The sequence below is a fragment of the Girardinichthys multiradiatus genome, chromosome 3, assembly GCF_021462225.1.
Source record: "Girardinichthys multiradiatus isolate DD_20200921_A chromosome 3, DD_fGirMul_XY1, whole genome shotgun sequence".
NCBI lineage: Eukaryota > Metazoa > Chordata > Actinopteri > Cyprinodontiformes > Goodeidae > Girardinichthys > Girardinichthys multiradiatus.
In genome coordinates, this window is record NC_061796.1 from 35,338,769 (window position 1) to 35,357,476 (window position 18,708).

Below are 18,708 nucleotides of genomic sequence, written 5' to 3' on the forward strand. Positions count from 1 at the left end.
TGTCTTATCCTTCTTTTCTACAAAGACAAATTATGCTCTTACTGAGGAGGATGGCTGGATTATACCTGCTGGAGGTTAGTCATTTATGTATTGTTACATGGATTTAATGTTCAAAGTTGGAAATGTGATAAAGATGGCCAGAGGGAAAAGGAGCACCAGGGAGGAGATCAATGCTGCAGTCATATGGATGATGAGGAGGGAGACACAGAGCCAGGTCTTTACTGAATACCCTTTGAAGGTCATGATAATCTGGTGGAACATTAGTGATATCTGGTGGTTGTTCCAAAACGTCAGTTATGGTTGCTATTGGGTATAGCTGAACCGAGACAAGAGTTATGGCAAGATGGGCTCCAGGACTCGACTCGATATTTAACCCAGTTAATATACAGATAATGAGTTCTTAATCAGTAAAGGCCCATAATGATGTTAGTCATCTTATTAGGGAAAATGAAAAAGGAAGTGTATTCATGGTGGTTACCGTAAGTTATTAAACGGAGTGGTTGTGTTTGTTAGTTGATGGTCTCTAAAGAGCTTCCATTAATTGCAGATACAAGAATGGGTGAGGAGAGATTCTGGACTGGTAACCGTAGTTTTAGGACAAGGTCAGGATTAATGAGGTTTTGCTCTGAGCCAGAGTCTAACAGAACTAAGACCGGATGTTGCTCTTGCTTGAAATAAAGGATGAAACAGTGATGTAAGCGTGGATGTTCAGGGTGGTGAACTGTGCCTGCCAGTACCCCCTGAATTACTGGCAGACTATCTTTTGGCCGCACAAGACACTGTAACCGGTAATGCCCGATCTCTCCACAATAGAGGCATCGGCCGAAAGTCAGACGTCTCCGTATCTCTTTCTGCGAGAGGCTTGCTCGAACCTAACTGCATTGGTTCATGAGGAGAGCTGGAAACCGAAAGCTGAGGAACCAGCTCTAGTGACGTCACAATAGATCTGGAGTTCTCTGGTCTTGGGGTAACAGTTTTTTTTTTTGGAGCCACTTTTTATTTAACTTCTCTCTTAAATGGTTATCTACTTGGATAGCTAGATTAATAAGTTTGTCAAGGGTTTCTGGTTCATCACGGCTCACCATTTTACTGAGTGCATTAAGGAAACACCCCTTAAAGTGTCAGCGGATTCCAACCTGACTTGCCGGCCAACATACAAAGCTCTATGGCCAACTCAGCTACAGATCTGCTGTTCTGCTGTTATTACCACAATTTCCTTGCGATTTCCTCATCACTACGTCTATGAGAAAAAATTTATTTAAACTGGTCAAGGAATTCATTAAAGGTGAAAAAACATTCTGTGGTTTCATCAACATGGGTTTCTGCCCACCTTAAGGCTTGTCCTCTGAGGAGTCCAATAATGTATGAGATGCGACTGGCATCATCCAAGAAAATGTGAGGAGAATGCTGAAAAACAAGAGCATACTGTAGGAGCCACAGCATTTTCCTAATTCCCAAGAAAATGGCTCCGGCAGGGGAGAAGCAACTCTACGACAGGTGGGAACGGAAACTGTAGGAGTTACACCTTGAGGTTGGACAACTGAAAGGTTAGAATTGGCAGGGATGAGTCTGTACCTGAGGGTGTGAAGCTGACACAAAATTTCAGCCAGGTCTGTACTTCAGATGATTGCTGTTGATTGAGGCACTGGAGAAGATGATCATGCTGACCAGGCAGGATGCCCTGTTGGGTGAGGGCCATCCGTAATTACGCCACAAAGTCTGATTGGTCAAATTGTTTTGTTCTGAACTGGATACTCTATACTGAGCTACAATTACAGTGGCAGGATGAAGGTTAAACAGGTTTATTGAAACACAGGTTAGCTCAGCGATGTGGTGCAGGAATCTGGTTTCTGCAGGTCAGGGCACTGAGGAAGAGAAGTTGGTGAGTAGGGATGACAGGGGCGGGTGTGATAATAGGACTGGATGCAATTGCTAACTGTTGAGTGAAGGTGTGGGTTGTCCGGAGGAGGTGAGTAACGCCATGGAGACTGAGGTCGACAGGAAAGGTGGTTGTGTTGAGTGGGCGGTTCCTCTTTCCAGGTGGTGGTGTGTGGGATGGTTCCGGAGGGTGGAGGAGGCTCTTGTTGGAAAGAGCACAATAAAGTGCTTTAGCCAACAGCAGACAAGGGCACATGACATTTGACAGGAAATCTCAGGGTCTGGGTCTGATCACTGAGAAAGAGAGCAGAGAAACTCAGTTAAGCAACTAGGACACAAAAGCAATAGCAACAAGGCAAGGTCTGTAGGTCCGATTACCACTCAGGTGAGTTAACAATCTTGACGCCATCTCCAGGGACTCCGGCAGTACAGGTCCTTCTCAAAATATTAGCATATTGTGATAAAGTTCATTATTTTCCATAATGTCATGATGAAAATTTAACATTCATATATTTTAGATTAATTGCACACTAACTGAAAAATTTCAGGTCTTTGATTGTCTTAATACGGATGATTTTGGCATACAGCTCATGAAAACCCAAAATTCCTATCTCACAAAATTAGCATATCATTAAAAGGGTCTCTAAACGAGCTATGAACCTAATCATCTGAATCAACGAGTTAACTCTAAACACCTGCAAAAGATTCCTGAGGCCTTTAAAACTCCCAGCCTGGTTCATCACTCAAAACCCCAATCATGGGTAAGACTGCCGACCTGACTGCTGTCCAGAAGGCCACTATTGACACCCTCAAGCAAGAGGGTAAGACACAGAAAGAAATTTCTGAACGAATAGGCTGTTCCCAGAGTGCTGTATCAAGGCACCTCAGTGGGAAGTCTGTGGGAAGGAAAAGGTGTGGCAGAAAACGCTGCACAACGAGAAGAGGTGACCGGACCCTGAGGAAGATTGTGGAGAAGGGCCGATTCCAGACCTTGGGGGACCTGCGGAAGCTGTGGACTGAGTCTGGAGTAGAAACATCCAGAGCCACCGTGCACAGGCGTGTGCAGGAAATGGGCTACAGGTGCCGCATTCCCCAAGTCAAGCCACTTTTGAACCAGAAACAGCGGCAGAAGCGCCTGACCTGGGCTACAGAGAAGCAGCACTGGACTGTTGCTCAGTGGTCCAAAGTACTTTTTTCAGATGAAAGCAAATTCTGCATGTCATTCGAAAATCAAGGTGCCAGAGTCTGGAGGAAGACTGGGGAGAAGGAAATGCCAAAATGCCAGAAGTCCAGTGTCAAGTACCCACAGTCAGTGATGGTCTGGGGTGCCGTGTCAGCTGCTGGTGTTGGCCCACTGTGTTTTATCAAGGGCAGGTTCAATGCAGCTAGCTATCAGGAGATTTTGGAGCACTTCATGCTTCCATCTGCTGAAAAGCTTTATGGAGATGAAGATTTCATTTTTCAGCATGACCTGGCACCTGCTCACAGTGCCAAAACCACTGGTAAATGGTTTACTGACCATGGTATCACTGGGCTCAATTGGCCTGCCAACTCTCCTGACCTGAACCCCATAGAGAATCTGTGGGATATTGTGAAGAGAACGTTGAGAGACTCAAGACCCAACACTCTGGATGAGCTAAAGGCCGCTATTGAAGCATCCTGGGCCTCCAGGAGTGCCACAGGCTGATTGCCTCCATGCCACGCCGCATTGAAGCAGTCATTTCTGCAAAAGGATTCCCGACCAAGTATTGAGTGCATAACTGTACATGATTATTTGAAGGTTGACGTTTTTTGTATCAAAAACACTTTTCTTTTATTGGTCGGATGAAATATGCTAATTTTGTGAGATAGGAATTTTGGGTTTTCATGAGCTGTATGCCAAAATCATCCGTATTAAGACAATAAAAGACCTGAAATATTTCAGTTAGTGTGCAATGAATCTAAAATATATGAATGTTAAATTTTCATCATGACATTATGGAAAATAATGAACTTTATCACAATATGCTAATATTTTGAGAAGGACCAGTATATGAACGCTCCCTTGATGAGCCTTGATGTATTGCGGCTGAGCAGCTGCACCTGCCTGTCACACCCTGCAGGAGGAAGTGAGAGAGAGAGAGCAGGAACACACCAGCATACCAGACAAACCTGTGCTCAGCGTCGTGGTATGACATTATTAAGATTACCTCATTTATCATAAAAGGGTCATCCAAAGACGGAACCACTAGTGACGAATTCTCCTTCTTCATTGTGACTTGGTATTTATTGGGTAAGCACTAAATGGTATTAAATTTAGTCAACTGCTTGTTTATTGAAAGATCTAAGGTGAGGGGCGCAGTGCTGATGGCGTAGGGGGTTAAGCGCGTGACCCACATACAGAGGCTTTAGTCCTCGACGTGGCCATCACGGGTTTGAGTCCCAGCCCCCGGCGACATTTGCTGCATGTCTACTTTCCCATTTCCCTTGTCTACTTTCAGAAAAATACTGAAAATAAAGGCCACTAGTGCCACAAAAACAATATTTCAAAAAATATAAGGTGAGGGCAAAACAGTGCTAATTATTAAAATAAAAGTGGACTGTTAATTAAAACGGTGTTGAACGAGAAAACAATTTCCGCAATGATTACCACTAACAACTGGTAATTATTGTAGAAATTAGTTGAAACCCTAAGGAAAATATACTTTCTTGAAATATGATATCTATATTTTGTTGTTGCAACAGTATTGCAATTATGAAACTGGAGTTGCTACCAATCAATTACATGGAGACAAAACATACTGGAGGTGATATTTTAATTTCCGGGTTGATTAAACTCATTTTTATTTCTCAAATTACTTTATATTAGTTTGTTCAGGAAGGTCTTTGGCATTGTTTCCTAACATCACATACCTGTGTTTATAATTCCGACTGACCAGCAGCTCAGGCTGACTTTAAAGAGAAGGATCTGGATATGTATGATCTCATGAAACGTCATTCTACAGTCCGTTTTGGAAAATATAAATACTGTAAAAAAACAGAATGTTTTAAATAAAGTTTGAATTTATTTTCTGTAGATGCTTAATATGGACGGTGCTGTTCTGCAGGCTTCATCCCTTATGGGGGGATGCCATATCTACCAGTGATGTGTACCTTTCTGTCTCTTGATCTTATTTAAGTAGCAAGGTCAAATATAATGCTTTAAAGTGTCAATCTTTTCAAAACTATTTGAACAGATTTTATTTCTTGTTGTCTAAAGGGTGCAGCTAAATAAAAACTATTTTTTGGACAGTAAGTGCATAAAACATTATTTTTAATTCTTTATTTTTAGTAAAAATCTCTAAGTTACCAACATATGCCCTGGTAAATAAGTTGGGAATAATCTTGTATCACCTGGATTCAAAAACCTAATCTATATAAAAAGAAACCTGCAGCAGGGGTTAGGGTTAGCCGTTTTTCTTATTTTGTTTTACTTTTATGGTCAGTGTTTTAACAATTAGGTTTGTTTGTGGTGGTGTCCTCAGAAAGAATAGGCCAAAACCAGAATCTGCAGGTCAGACCTACATAAAACCCAGAATAAGTATGATCAGTGCGTCTCTAGTTTGGCTTACTAACAGCTTAAAGTCAATAAGGGTTTGGTCACAGTTTGTTCATGGTTATCTAATACATAGCTGTAAAACCAGTAAATGAGAAGTAGATCTAAAGGGTCTGTGTCATTAAAGTTCTTCATGCATTTATGAGATACAGTTTACTCTAGCAAAGTAAAGTTGAATTTTTAATATTAAAATGATTCACAGGAAGTACTTGTTGAGATGAATATCAGTTGTCATCCATGCACAAATTAAAATGCAGATGTGAAATATGAAGGTTGCTGATTAGGATTTTGTTTTGACTAGAATTTCCACCAATGTTTCTAATTTCAAAGCCAACACTGTCAGTAAGCAAAAGTTAAAATTTAAATCTTCTGTTTGTTGCTGCAGGCAATTGAAGCTAACCTGGTTCAGAAGTCCCCTGGTGGTCTCACCTACATGGCTGAGTGGAGGGGGGGCATCTTGGACCACAAGATGGGTCACCTGGCCTGCTTCTCCGGGGGCATGATTGGCATCGGAGCTGATGATGGAGCACCAGAGAAGAGGCAGCACTACCTTGACCTTGCAGCTGAAATCACACACACATGCCATGAGAGTTATACCCGCACTAGTAAGTGGACATTTCAGGGTGCTAGCAATTGTTTAATGTCCATCTATGTCCTCTTAAAAAAAAATAATAAACTTTTCAATATCCGACAATGAAAAGAGATGTACACATACAGGTGGATGTCAATAAATTAGAATTTTAAGTTGGTTTATTTTAATAATACAAAAAGACTGAAACGTGTGTAAATTAATAATACAGAGAGGGATATATTTCAAGCATTTATTGCTGTTCTATTGATTATTATGGCTTACAGCAAAATAAAAAGCCAAAACCAGAATTATGGTAAAGACTGTTGATTTGACAGTTCTCTACTTGATTTACCTTTCAATGATATTTATTTAAAATATGCACAAACCTGTATAACACAACATCCTGCACTTAAATACTGTGTGAAAAAACTCTTAAGCATTTCACAGATGAAATCTCAAAATATCATCTGATTTTTAGTTCGTTTATTTTAATGGATCCCAACTTTTACGCGATTATGCTCCATTTTACCAATTGCTTATTTAGGTCAAAATAGCTATTTGGCTACAGTTTGTGTTTCTTCTTTTATGCCTGTGGGAAATATAAAAAGAATATGCTCCCAAAACACACTGTGCAACTGGTGTAGTGTTGAAAAGAATATTCTTAAGAAAAAACAGTCCAACCTAACTCTCCAAAACCTCTGCAGCACATTTGATATTACACATAATATCGATTTACTAGAACACGACTTCTAAATTTCAATATCTTTATTTTATACTACTCATGTGTCGTTAGTAGAGGTTGATGTGGAAGTTCGTAAGAAAACAGTTCAGAGAAGTGCTGAAAATTCAAAGGGCCCCAGGCCTTTTAATTTTATTCTCAAAAAAAAGAAGAAGCTTCTCTATGTGTCTGCACCTGAAGAGATAGAAAAAAGAATATGTCTTAAAAATCTATCACTTTTTATTTATATATATATTAGAATATTGTTTCATCTCTTCCCTGGCATCTATCCTACCCTTGTCAATAACTTCTCAGCAAATTCTAAGCTTTTTTGCCCCCACCGTTAAGTTTAATGGATTCATCGTCTGCTGCAGCATTAAGCTAATTTGATTCATCATATAACAGTTTCAATGATCGTTGATGTTCAGACCCAAAAGGCTTATACAGCTTTCTCTCTCATGATCACCCACCAGGTTCTCTAACTGGGCTCTGGTGGTACTTAACATATTTTGGATTAGCAGACAGACAGCATCAGAAAGAGATATTTGATTTTGTGCAGATTAGCTTCCAATGCCATGTATTGGTGTTGAAACTTAGGTACCATGAATGATTATGCTGCTTTAAATCTCTGTCAGCTTCACAACTACTGACTGATAGGCAATATGTAAACCGTTTTAGAGAGAAGATTTCATTGAACATGGTGACTTCTCATTCTTAGTTTGAAAGAGTTTCTATTTTTGCACAAAAATACATGTTAGCATTGTTTAGTTTAGTCTTGACCTTTTTAGAGAAAGTAGTTGGAGTCAAGTAGCCGTTAATGCAATCGATTAAGTAAGTAAGTAAAGTAAGTAAAAGTTTATTTATATAGCGCCTTTCACAGACATTAAATGTCACAAGGTGCTTTACAGAAGTGCACAATTATACATTAAGATAAAACAATAAAGGCACAAAAAATGTAATAAAACCATCACTATGAGGGTAGTGGTAAATATAATAGTCACAAGCCTATAGTAGCATAACTACATCCAACGCACTGGAACTGTTAAAAAGATTTGCAAAAGAGATAGGTTTTAAGTTTGCTCTTAAAAACTTCCACAGAATCAAGAGAACGTAATGAGAGCGGGAGATCGTTCCAAAGCTTTGGCGCAATGGCCTGGAAGGAACGATCTCCTCTAGTCTTAAAATGGGTGTAAGGGACCTTAAGAAGATTCTGATCCAATGACCTTAGCCTTCGAGAAGGGATATACGGACACAACTGGGCTCTAATGTATCGGGGAGCCTGACCATGGAGAGCTCTAAAAGTCAGAACCAGGATTTTGAAATAAAAGCGAAAAACCACTGGAAGCCAATGGAGAGATTTTAAAATTGGGGTAATATGAGCCCTTCTGTTGGTGCGAGTCAGCACCCTAGCCGGGTCAAAAATTTCAAACTTTTCTAAGAACACAATAAATTGTTCAGAGACCACCTTCTCCAAAAGTTTGTACAAAAATGGAAGTTTTGAAATAGGCCGGAAATTACCTAACACAGTAGGGTCCAAATTGGGTTTTTTAAGAAGAGGTTCCACAAAGGCATGCTTAAAAAAGCCGGGAAATATGCCAGAAGATAATGACAAATTTATTAACTTGGTAACCCAGGGGCCAATAACATCAAATAATTTTAAGAATAGTCCAAAAGGAAGAGCATCTGAAGGACAAGAAGAAGGCTTCATCTTGGCTACCAGGGCTAAGATATCAGCCTGAGATACAGGCTTAAAAGAGGACCAGTTATGACAAGCAGGCTCAACAGCAGCAGTGCTGAGCATGGACTAAGTTGGAGGTGAAAATGTAATATCCTGGCTTTTGGAGACAAAAAACCTTAAAAGTTCATTACTGTCTGCTTTGCAAAAAATGGGGGTAACAGTGGGACACACAATAGAACTGATGGTATCAAACAAAACCTGTGGTCTCCTCTTATTCAAAATTATCAGCTGGCGAAAATGATCAGATCTAGAGGGTTTTTAATGGTTTCATTTAAAGAAGACATAAGTTCCTTAAGGTGCAATCTGTGGACCTCAAGTTTATGGGATAAATGCTTTAGCTCCCAAATGGTGTCATTGATCCAAGGGCGTATGGTCTTCCTAGTCACCAAATTAGATCTAACAGGAGCAGCTTGATCCAAAATGGCCTCACAATGACTGTTAAAGGTAAGAAGAAAACTGTCCACATCATGACATTCCACAAACAATTTTGGATCAAATATAGAAGAAAACCTAGTAGCTGAATTGTCAGAGATAATACGCCTCTGCAACCTAATTAAAGTAGGCTTAGGAACTGGAGAAAAGAATACATCAAACAAAACACAACAATGATCACTTATAAGGACATCCTCCACAGATAGATTGGCAATATTCAGGCCAAGAGAAAAAACTAAATCAAGGGTATGGCCTTTTTGGTGGGTGGGACCAGAGACATGTTGCACAAAATTAAACATTTCAGTCAATGTTAAAAATTCCAATGCTTCATTAGAAGCACTATTATCAATATGAATATTCAAATCACCAATTAATACAACATTATCCAACTTAATTATCGAGGATAAAAAGTCACTAAAATCCTTTAAAAAGACAGCTGCATGGCCAGGAGGGCGATAGACCAGCACACAGTGGAAAGAGTCTTTGGAGCCCACTTTGACCATCATTAATTCAAACGAAGAAAAGGACTGCATATTCGTCATCTTACAGGTGAAACTGTCTCTGAATACCACCGCAAGACCCCCTCCACGGCGCGAGGAACAGGGTAACCCGAAGACTGAGCATCCATCAGGACAGAGTTCATTTAGATGAATGAACTCCCATTCTCTCTGCCAAGTCTCCGTAAGAAACAAGAAATCAAGGTCTCGTCTGCTAAAAAGTGCATTCAATAAAAATGATTTATTTGCAACTGAACGGACATTTAGAAGACCAATGCGAGGCGATGATGACGTCACAATCTTCGCATCAACAGGACACAGCGGGAACAGTCGAAGGCACGCGGCACTGTCAAGCAGTCTCCAGCTGGGTCGGGAAAACAGCTGTTGTATGGCTGCCGTGGATACGGGAAAGCACGTCCCCGGAGCATCCCACCAGTCACAATCCCAGCATTTCACTGGCTCCTGAGCATCAGCTGCGGGTCTCCCAGATGACAGCGGTGGGGGTGTGCCACCACAACACACATCGAGGAGAGGAATCCACCGCAGCCACCTGACACGTTGGTAGGGACTGGGACTAAATAGTCATAAAGCATGTCTGCATTTTACCTGGACGCCGGACCTGGAGCCACGTTTCCTGCGTTTCCTCCCAGGTGCCCGAAACAGGAACACGTACTCAGGTGAGTCGGGCAAAACAACAAAAGGAGGAGGAAAAGTTTGATTGTACTTTCCCCAATCACCAAAAAGAGATTCCATAGACTCCTTTATACCAAAAAGAGAGATACGATCATAGAACAGTAGAGCAGAAACATATCCAGGTGAAAATCGTGCTGATATAACCACAAATATTGCTGTAACAGTACATAAAAACTTGCAAAGGAGACAAGCAGCGGCAGTGGCGTAGCCTAACACAGGCGCCCTCTTAAATGACTTAAACACAGCCACTCAATCTTGCTAAGCCAGAACTGTCTAAAACTCAGACTCGTTTTTTGAAATCTGCATTTTAAACCTGCAGCCAGCCGGACTGTTGTCTTAATGATTTCCAATCTAAATTTGAGAGCTTATTTCTTAGACATAAATTAAGGCCAATTACATACTTATGTCTCAGCCTAAATTATTGTCGCCTGCAAAACCAAATCCTGGCAGACTTGGAAAAGTGTTTCTGATGCAAATTGTGAGAAACCGATAGTGTCCTTGGAGTGTGTATGTAAGCTACACAGATTTATGCAGGTTAAACAATAAAATTTGGCTTTTTTTCTATTTTTATTTTTTTTTTAGGAAAAACACTTACATCTTTCTTAAGAGCAATCAAGATTAGAGTGATGTAAAATTGCATCTCAAAACAGTTCAAAATGTGAGTAAAACTCAAAATCCTTAGTAGTAAATATTAAGCATTTCCTTTATTTTGGTAATTATGGCTTAATGGAAGGGCTGCACGGTGGCGCAGTTGATAGCACTGTTGCCTTGCAGCAAGAAGGTCCTGGGTTCAATTCCCGGCCAGGGATCTTTCTGCATGGAGTTTGCATGTTCTCCCCGTGCATGCGTGGGTTTTCACCGGGTACTCCGGCTTCCTCCCACAGTCCAAAGACATGCCTGTTAGGTTAACTGGTCTCTCTAAATTGCCCTTAGGTGTATGAATGAGTGTGTGCATGGTTGTTTGTGTGTTGCCCTGTGATGGACTGGCGATCTGTCCAGGGTGTACCCTGCCTCTCGCCCATAGACTGCTGGAGATAGGCACCAGCTTCCCCGCGACCCACTATGGAATAAGCGGTAGAAAATGACTGACTGACTGGCTTAATGGAAAGAAAAATATAAGAAACACTGGACCCAACTGCACAGATGTGCTGAAGGCCACCATTACATCATCCTGGGCTTTCTTAACACCTAAGCAGAGCCATGATATGCCACACTTGTGCAGTTATTTATGCAAAAGGAGCCCCAACCAAGTATTCAGAGTATATACCTAACATCACATTGATATACTTAGAAGTAAATCAACATTTCTATACTAAAAATGATTTTTGTTGGTTCTGTGTTATGTTCCAGTTTTCCAAGTTTAATATCAGTAAGCCATAATTATCACAATTAACAGAAACAAACACTTGAATATATCACTTTGTAAATTAAACCTTTTTAATGTGTGTGTTTCACTTATTAATGTTATTCAAATTTTATTGAGATGTACCTGTACATGAAGATGAAAGTATCAACAGTAGTTGAGACACTGTGTGGTGTAGTGGTTGGAGCGGATATTCCTCCTTCTACTATCTGCGCCACTGTGCGAGGTCCAGCGGTGCCACAGTAAACTTTAAAAACTAAACATTCGCATATTTTAAAAGCCAGACTGATTGTATGTAGAAAGAAATGTGTATAGTAATGTAATCATGTAGTTGGAAGTAAGCTCTCGCATCAAGCGGGGATAAGATAAAGCAGCAGTCTGAGAGATAGGCTATGCCGGGAACTGAGCAAAAAATGCCACTTGATCTACGTTTCACCTTCCCGTGGTCATAAGCCATGGAAAGTAATGAAAGGATTGAAATCACAAATGAAAGCAGCCAAAATTAATATCTTCTGAAATGTATTATCATATATAATTCAATGATAATTGGGGAAAAGGCAAAGAGGCTCAGGATGCCTTAGATTAGAATTGGCACTCTTCCGCATCGGAAAAGACAATTTGTGGGATTTTGCCATCTGATGCAGCCACATTCAAAACGTCCGTCTAGAAAGGTGTACTTGAGGACATGAGATAATATCCGACACAAGCATCTTTTTTTGGAAAAAATATCCTAGTTTGGGGGGGAATTTGCAAACTGCACCAAAAGGTTGCTGCTAAAATTCAGACACATCCCTTTCAGTTCAATATAATTAAGGGAGCAAAGCCAATTGAGAACACTTATATGTAAACATTCATATACACCTGTGTTGTTGTGAGTCTCAGTATGCAGCACTTCTGACCTTAATTTTTTTTTCCATTTCTGCCTAAATTTGCTTAAATTGGAGCAGAAAATCTGATGAGTGTTTGGCTTGGACAGTTAATACAGCGTTATTAATTCCTAGAAGGAATTAAAGAATGTTTATCAGAAGAACTGAGATGTGTTGGGTCAATAGAAGTTCTTTTTCTGCTCTACGCAAACTGGAAAGGAATTCCAACTTCTGTTTCTCTAAAAGCATTCCCTTTCTGGTCAACATTGTATTTCAAGAGACTGTTCTTAAACTAGTTTAAACTTTTGAGTTAGTATTTTATGTTATCCAGCTGTTTTTCCTGATTTCCTGTTGATACCGTGACTAAAAGATGATATATTCTTTGGGTTTATGAAAAAAAAACTAAACCATTTATTGCTTTGATGTTGTCCTCCTGTGTTGCATCTTTAGCTGCCTCATCCAAACAAAGAGCAATTTTGTGAGAAATGGTCACTAAGTGGTGATCTTTAAAATCATTGGAAGGCACAAGAAAAACAAACATTTTCTTCAACTGACCACAATAGATGCACAAAGGAATGCTTCTATCCTAATCATTAAATAAACATTTTATTGTGCTTCATCTTTAAAATAAAAGAAATGAATAGCTTAGAAATAGCTTTCAGTGCACACTAAATGTTTTCTTCTGTTTCCATCTGTTTTAGCCACTAGACTGGGACCTGAGGCCTTCAGATTCGACAGCGGAGCTGAAGCTACAGCTACTAGACTGAGTGACAGATATTACATCCTGCGACCAGAAGTCATCGAGAGCTACATGTACATGTGGAGACTGACCCACGACCCCAAATACAGAGACTGGGGATGGGAGGCTGTTGAGGTGACATCAATAATTTAGTATGAATACTTGTGTTAGATAATCCCACTGCCTTTGGAAATAAAAAGGTTTATTGCTTTGTGGTGTTAAGTTAAATGAAATCAAAACATTACAACAGACTTCAATTTCCAAAATTTCTAGATATTTTATGCTACCATCTCTTCCCCTGTGTGAACACATCTATAAATTGCCACAGTCCATGAAAAAAACTAAACTTCCCTGCTATTTATTTAGAATAATACGTTTTTAATGGACTAATAGGAAGATTCTCATAAATTGCAGCAATACTGTAAACGTTACTGCAAATATAGCCCAAAGCTTCACAGATGAGCCATATTTATACTAAGTTTCACTGGATTGTATTCCACGTTAAAAGAGCAAAAGTTGCCCAATACATATGCCCGCCACACCTTTCAGATTATCATTTGCAAACATCATTTTCCTTCCACTTTGCATTTATGAACTACTATTTGTTTATCTTTGACATAAATTCTCATTAAAGTACAATGGAGAGTTTAAGGTGTATAACTACTTTTGCACAGCACTATAAATTTACAGCCGGTTTATTTCTTAAATGTCAGCATACAAACATTCTGTTACAGCAATTTTATCCCACTTGTTCAAAAGTGAATTGAAAAGCACACCTCTGACCAGTGCAACACACTGATAATTCAATTTTATATTTAATTAGGGGATAGAGCAGAGTGCAGGTTTTCTATCTGTACTTCGCTCTTATTGGTCACCTGCATTGTTATTTTCAAGGTTCTCCTCTCTTATGTCGAGCCCCGTTAACACCCAAATTTATCATCAACCAGCTTCCTTCATATTGTGCGGCACTTTACATTAGTTGGGAGAGAGGACAGCTCTGCTACCAAGAGATGAAAGCTGTGCAGGGATCACCATTTTTAATGTGGCAATAGGCAGGACATTAACCATTGTAAACCGTAGAGGGCTGGCATGAGAGTTAGCATTAATTTAGCACTCACAAGAAGAGGAAAGATCAGGCTGACAAGTTTGACAGGCCTATAATTATCAGGCACAAAGGTTGGAAGCGGTGTGCAACACTTCTACTCAGGAACATCAAGCATTAACATGTCAGGGTCTTTGTTAATTAGCACGTATAGGCAAGCTCTTTGTAGCAGGGATAATAATGAGCTAATCCGCTTGGCTAGCCCAGCCACTCTCAATTCACCCTTATCAGATATGACATTACTTGGACCTTAGTTGTGTAGCTGGCTTGGAGGCTTGTCATGTTTTATCATCTACTTTTTTCTGTAGGCGTGAGTACTGTTATTGACCAAAGGATTTGATTTTTGTTTCAAGCATCACATCAGCAGAATACCAAAGCATGTTTTGCAGTGCAGTTTGCATGCATAGCCACAAACTTCAATGTATTTCAGTGTGGTAGACCAACATAACATAGTGCCCAGTTGTGAAATAAATGAGGATGCATAGTTTTCTCAGTTTACAAATAAAAATCTGAAAAAGTTTGCATACATTTGTAGCCAGTCTCTTTTGATCTGATAAATCCCAATAAAATATGATTTCCTCTTAGTTTAAATACAGCTCAAATTAATAATTTTAGACTACATTTAAAATGCTGTGTAGAGGAAAACTAACATCACACAACATCCTCAGTGTGAAACATGGAGCAAAAGTAAAAGAAAACATTTTAGTTGCTGCAATGACCCTAAACATACAAACAGGGCTATGGTTGAATGGTTGAGTCCAAAGCATATTCATGTTAGAAAGGTCCACACCTAAATCCAATTGAGAATCTGCAGCAAGACTTGAAAATTGATGTTCACACACACACACACACAATTTAATCTGACTGAGCTGGAGCTATTTGGTTAAGAACAATTGGCTAGATACTAGAGACATGCAACAAAAGGTGGTTATACAAAGGGTTGACTATAGATGCCAAGCACACTACAGATTTTATAAGAAATCTTTTTTCCTCAATTTCATATTGATGTACCAACTTGTGTTGGTCTTTCACATACAAATTGCAACAAAGTCACACTGAAGTTTGTGGTCGTAGTGTGAGAAAATCTGAACAAAGCTCAAAGGTGTAAATACTTTTGCAAGGCACCATAAAGATAATTGAGTTTGTGCAGTCGGGCTGAAAGCGGTGTTGACATTTATCTGTAACCTGTCCCTTCATACCTGCTGTTAGGCTCTGGAGCAGCACTGCAGAGTGGAGTCTGGTTTCTCTGGGATCCGTGATGTTTACACCATGACAGCCAGCCACGACAACATGCAGCAGAGCTTCTTCCTGTCAGAAACACTCAAGTAAGTCCCACTTGCTTTTATAGCTTCCCATTGCTGAGAGGAAGGTTATTGTAAGATCTGCTTGCACCACCTTTCATCTGCATGAAAGTAATACAGGGTCAGATCTTGAACATTGGGAATTCATCTCTACTCATCTGTTCTGCCTACATTGCACAATCGTGCTTTGAATAAATTAATCTCTGCTTCAGAGTTTAATCTAACTTTCAATCAGGTACTTTTAACCCATCAAGGAAGGATTTGTGTCAGCTGTTTTTATACTGCAGTCATTAAGCTACATAAACCCATTCCGTGTTTCCCAGGATGTAGATGACAAAAGATGATTTTTCTAAAGCGAGGGTTAGCGGGAAACATTCAGGTCAGTAGTCACCAGACAGCACTGCTCCTAACATGCTCCTTTAAAAGTTAAGTGGCAAATCTTGACTAAGAAGAAATCCCTAATGATGAATAATTTATATTTTCCGAGTAAGGGCAAAGCATTGCAGCTTGACAGCTTGGGTGGAGATTTTTTTAAATGTGGTCGACATCAAGGAAATATTCAGGTTAAATGACTCCTGTGAAGATACAAGGCGGCAGCTCCAACAAGTTGAGCTTTTTCTTCACATCAACGAATAAGTGGGACAACTTAGTTGAAGGATGATGAACCAGTGCAAAATCAGCACAGTTAGCTTAAATATATTTAAGCTAACTGTATAATTAGATTGAACTTTTTTTAATTTTTTGTAAAGTGCATAGAGACACCATGTGTTGTCTTTCAGCTATTGAACACTTTTACATAATGGGGACAAACATTTTCATAATTTCATTCAACCAGGTTAAAATAACAGCAAAACAGTGATAAATATACAATAGAGCTGTGTGACATAGAAATTAAAACTGACAACAAAACAGCAAAGACTCACTGCCATTTTACTCTTAAGAAGTCCACATGAATTAACAGTTACAAAGAATATTGTTTTGTTTGCTACAGCACCTACAGGCAAAAACATGCAATTTACAAAGTCTCACTGGAAAACTTTATATATCTTGGCTTGGATTAGGGCACTCTGATCGAAACAGGTTTATTTCATGGTAAATTCAGGCTGAAATCCTCCCTTTGGTTATTCATAACCAGGTTGGTTTGGATAGCTTTTCCCTTAATAAAATAAATCATTTGAAAACTGAATTTTGTATCGACTCAGGTTATCTTTATCTGATATTAAATTTAGTTTGATAACTGAAATAAGTGTCATTTAAAAAAAGGAATAATTTTTACAGCCTCATGTATACCATATGAACACTAAATTGCAGCATTATAATTTTAATGCAGCTGTTTTTCTTGTTTGTTTAGGTATCTTTACCTACTCTTCTCTGACGATGACCTCCTGTCTCTGGAAGACTGGGTATTTAACACTGAAGCCCATCCACTGCCCATCATCCGTAAGAGCTGCCTGCAGGATGAAGTAACAGAGGAAAAGACGGTCTCTGAATAATACCGCTCAACGACTAAGATGGTCACAGACAAATCTGCACAATTCATGTGCACACAGAGTCAAAAGAAATTGCAAACACAAATTCAGTGCAGATTCAGGGTCTTTTAAGAAGTGTGTGGTTGACTCTCAGTTCCTTTCCAGTAAAGGATGTTTTCGTTTTATGCTGTGATTGTATATCCTTTCGCCGGGGTTCCTTCCTACTGGCACTTCTTTTTTGCGGACAATCAAAACAAACATGACTTTCATGAAGATATACCTTTTTCTTTCCTTCTTTCCTCTGTGAGGAAACCTCTATAACTTACAGACCCAAATATATGGGAGAAGGTTTGAACAATGGGCCATTGTGTCAGAGAGATACAAAACCACTTAAATTTTGCTCATCATTTTAGTTTACCTTTAGTGATGACATTTTCCCTTTAGGCTTGTTTCTAGTTTACCTTCGTGAACTCTTTGGCCAAAGGTTTCCTTGCATATCTATTTTCCTCTTTTAAAGTACAGTGTTTTGGTCAACTTTCAGAAAGGATTTAAATAATGTACAGATAAACACAAAATGTGACTCAAATCCACCTCGAAACTAATTTTTGATGTCATGTTTCTTACCGAAACAAGGTTAAATGAATTTTTTAAAAGGACAGAGATGTCAGGAAAGAGGCTTCATCTTATGCATCCAGGGAGCACTTTTAAAAGAAATGTGTTGTTTCTGGTCTGTGCTCTGGTAATTTGTTTTCCCAACAGAATAGTGTTTGCTCTGCCTTTCACAATAAAATGGAGCACTCTGTCCTTTCACTGTAAAAACAAAGCATCAAGGAAAAAAAAAAAAGACACCTTTTAGCCAGTTTCAGATGTTTCTCTTGAGTTTCTGCCTTCACATACATCCATAGTGATGTTGCAGGCTTTTAGGCTGCAGAGACAACTTTTATTTTCCATCACTGTTCTGTTAACAGTTGCGCTTCTGCACAGTCGTGGAGTGAATCTGCTGTATATACAGAAGAGATGAGTGGCACCTGTATGAGCTTGTCTTGACTTTGGTTTGTCTCTTTGTCTCTAAAACATCAGTGGTTATTTTTTCTGGGTTCTCTTTGATTTGCTTCCCTCAGGTGTTTCAGTAAAAAAAAAAAGAAATCTAAAAACTTCTAATTTTAAGTCTAGTTATTGCTGATATTCATTATTGTTATTAATTATTCTTACTGTTTAATTTTACTTTGATCGTTGAATATTTTGAAATACCGATTAAAAAGAAACTGTGCAACTTTGTACATTTAAAACAATCACAGTTGTTGTGTTATTATTATTATTATGGGCTTGTTTTCTTACAGTTGGATTAATTTTTATAGTGTTTTAATAGCATAAAACATCCTGCAGTCACAAAGGATAAAATCCTATTCATTTGCCATTTATATCTTCTTCCAGGAGCCTCATTTTAGGTTTAATTAAAAAGGGGACATTTTAGAATGTTCCAGCAATCATGACCAGAAAATGACTAACAGTGTTTAGCTGCTGCACTTCACGCAGTGTGAAAAGTCAACAAAGCGAGACTTAATATCATCCGCATGAAATGATTTAGCTACAGCTCCAGTCACCTGAATCTTAATTTCAGCGTTAAACCTTGAGGTGATTTTACATCCACTCTAAATGCTATAAACATACATTATTGGCATTTAATTGTAATTTAATGATGGTACCTTTCAAATGTCATGGATCTTGTAAAAACTGTTTAGCGGTGTGAACTCCGATTGTCTATTA

At 39.1% G+C, this 18,708-nt stretch overlaps 1 protein-coding gene across 3 annotated transcripts in view; it reads left to right on the forward strand.

Annotated features, from left to right (window-relative positions):
• LOC124865620 (mannosyl-oligosaccharide 1,2-alpha-mannosidase IC) overlaps positions 1-18,233 on the forward strand; it is a 308,583-nt gene extending 290,350 nt beyond the window's left edge. For all 3 annotated transcript variants that reach the window (XM_047360863.1, XM_047360861.1, XM_047360860.1), the window contains 4 exons: positions 5,838-6,057; positions 13,032-13,204; positions 15,381-15,496; positions 16,824-18,233. In XM_047360863.1, the coding sequence (XP_047216819.1) occupies positions 5,838-6,057; positions 13,032-13,204; positions 15,381-15,496; positions 16,824-16,965 (651 nt within the window). In that variant the 3' untranslated portion in view covers positions 16,966-18,233. The remainder of the gene's footprint in view (positions 1-5,837; positions 6,058-13,031; positions 13,205-15,380; positions 15,497-16,823) is intronic.
• Positions 18,234-18,708: the final 475 nt, after the last annotated feature.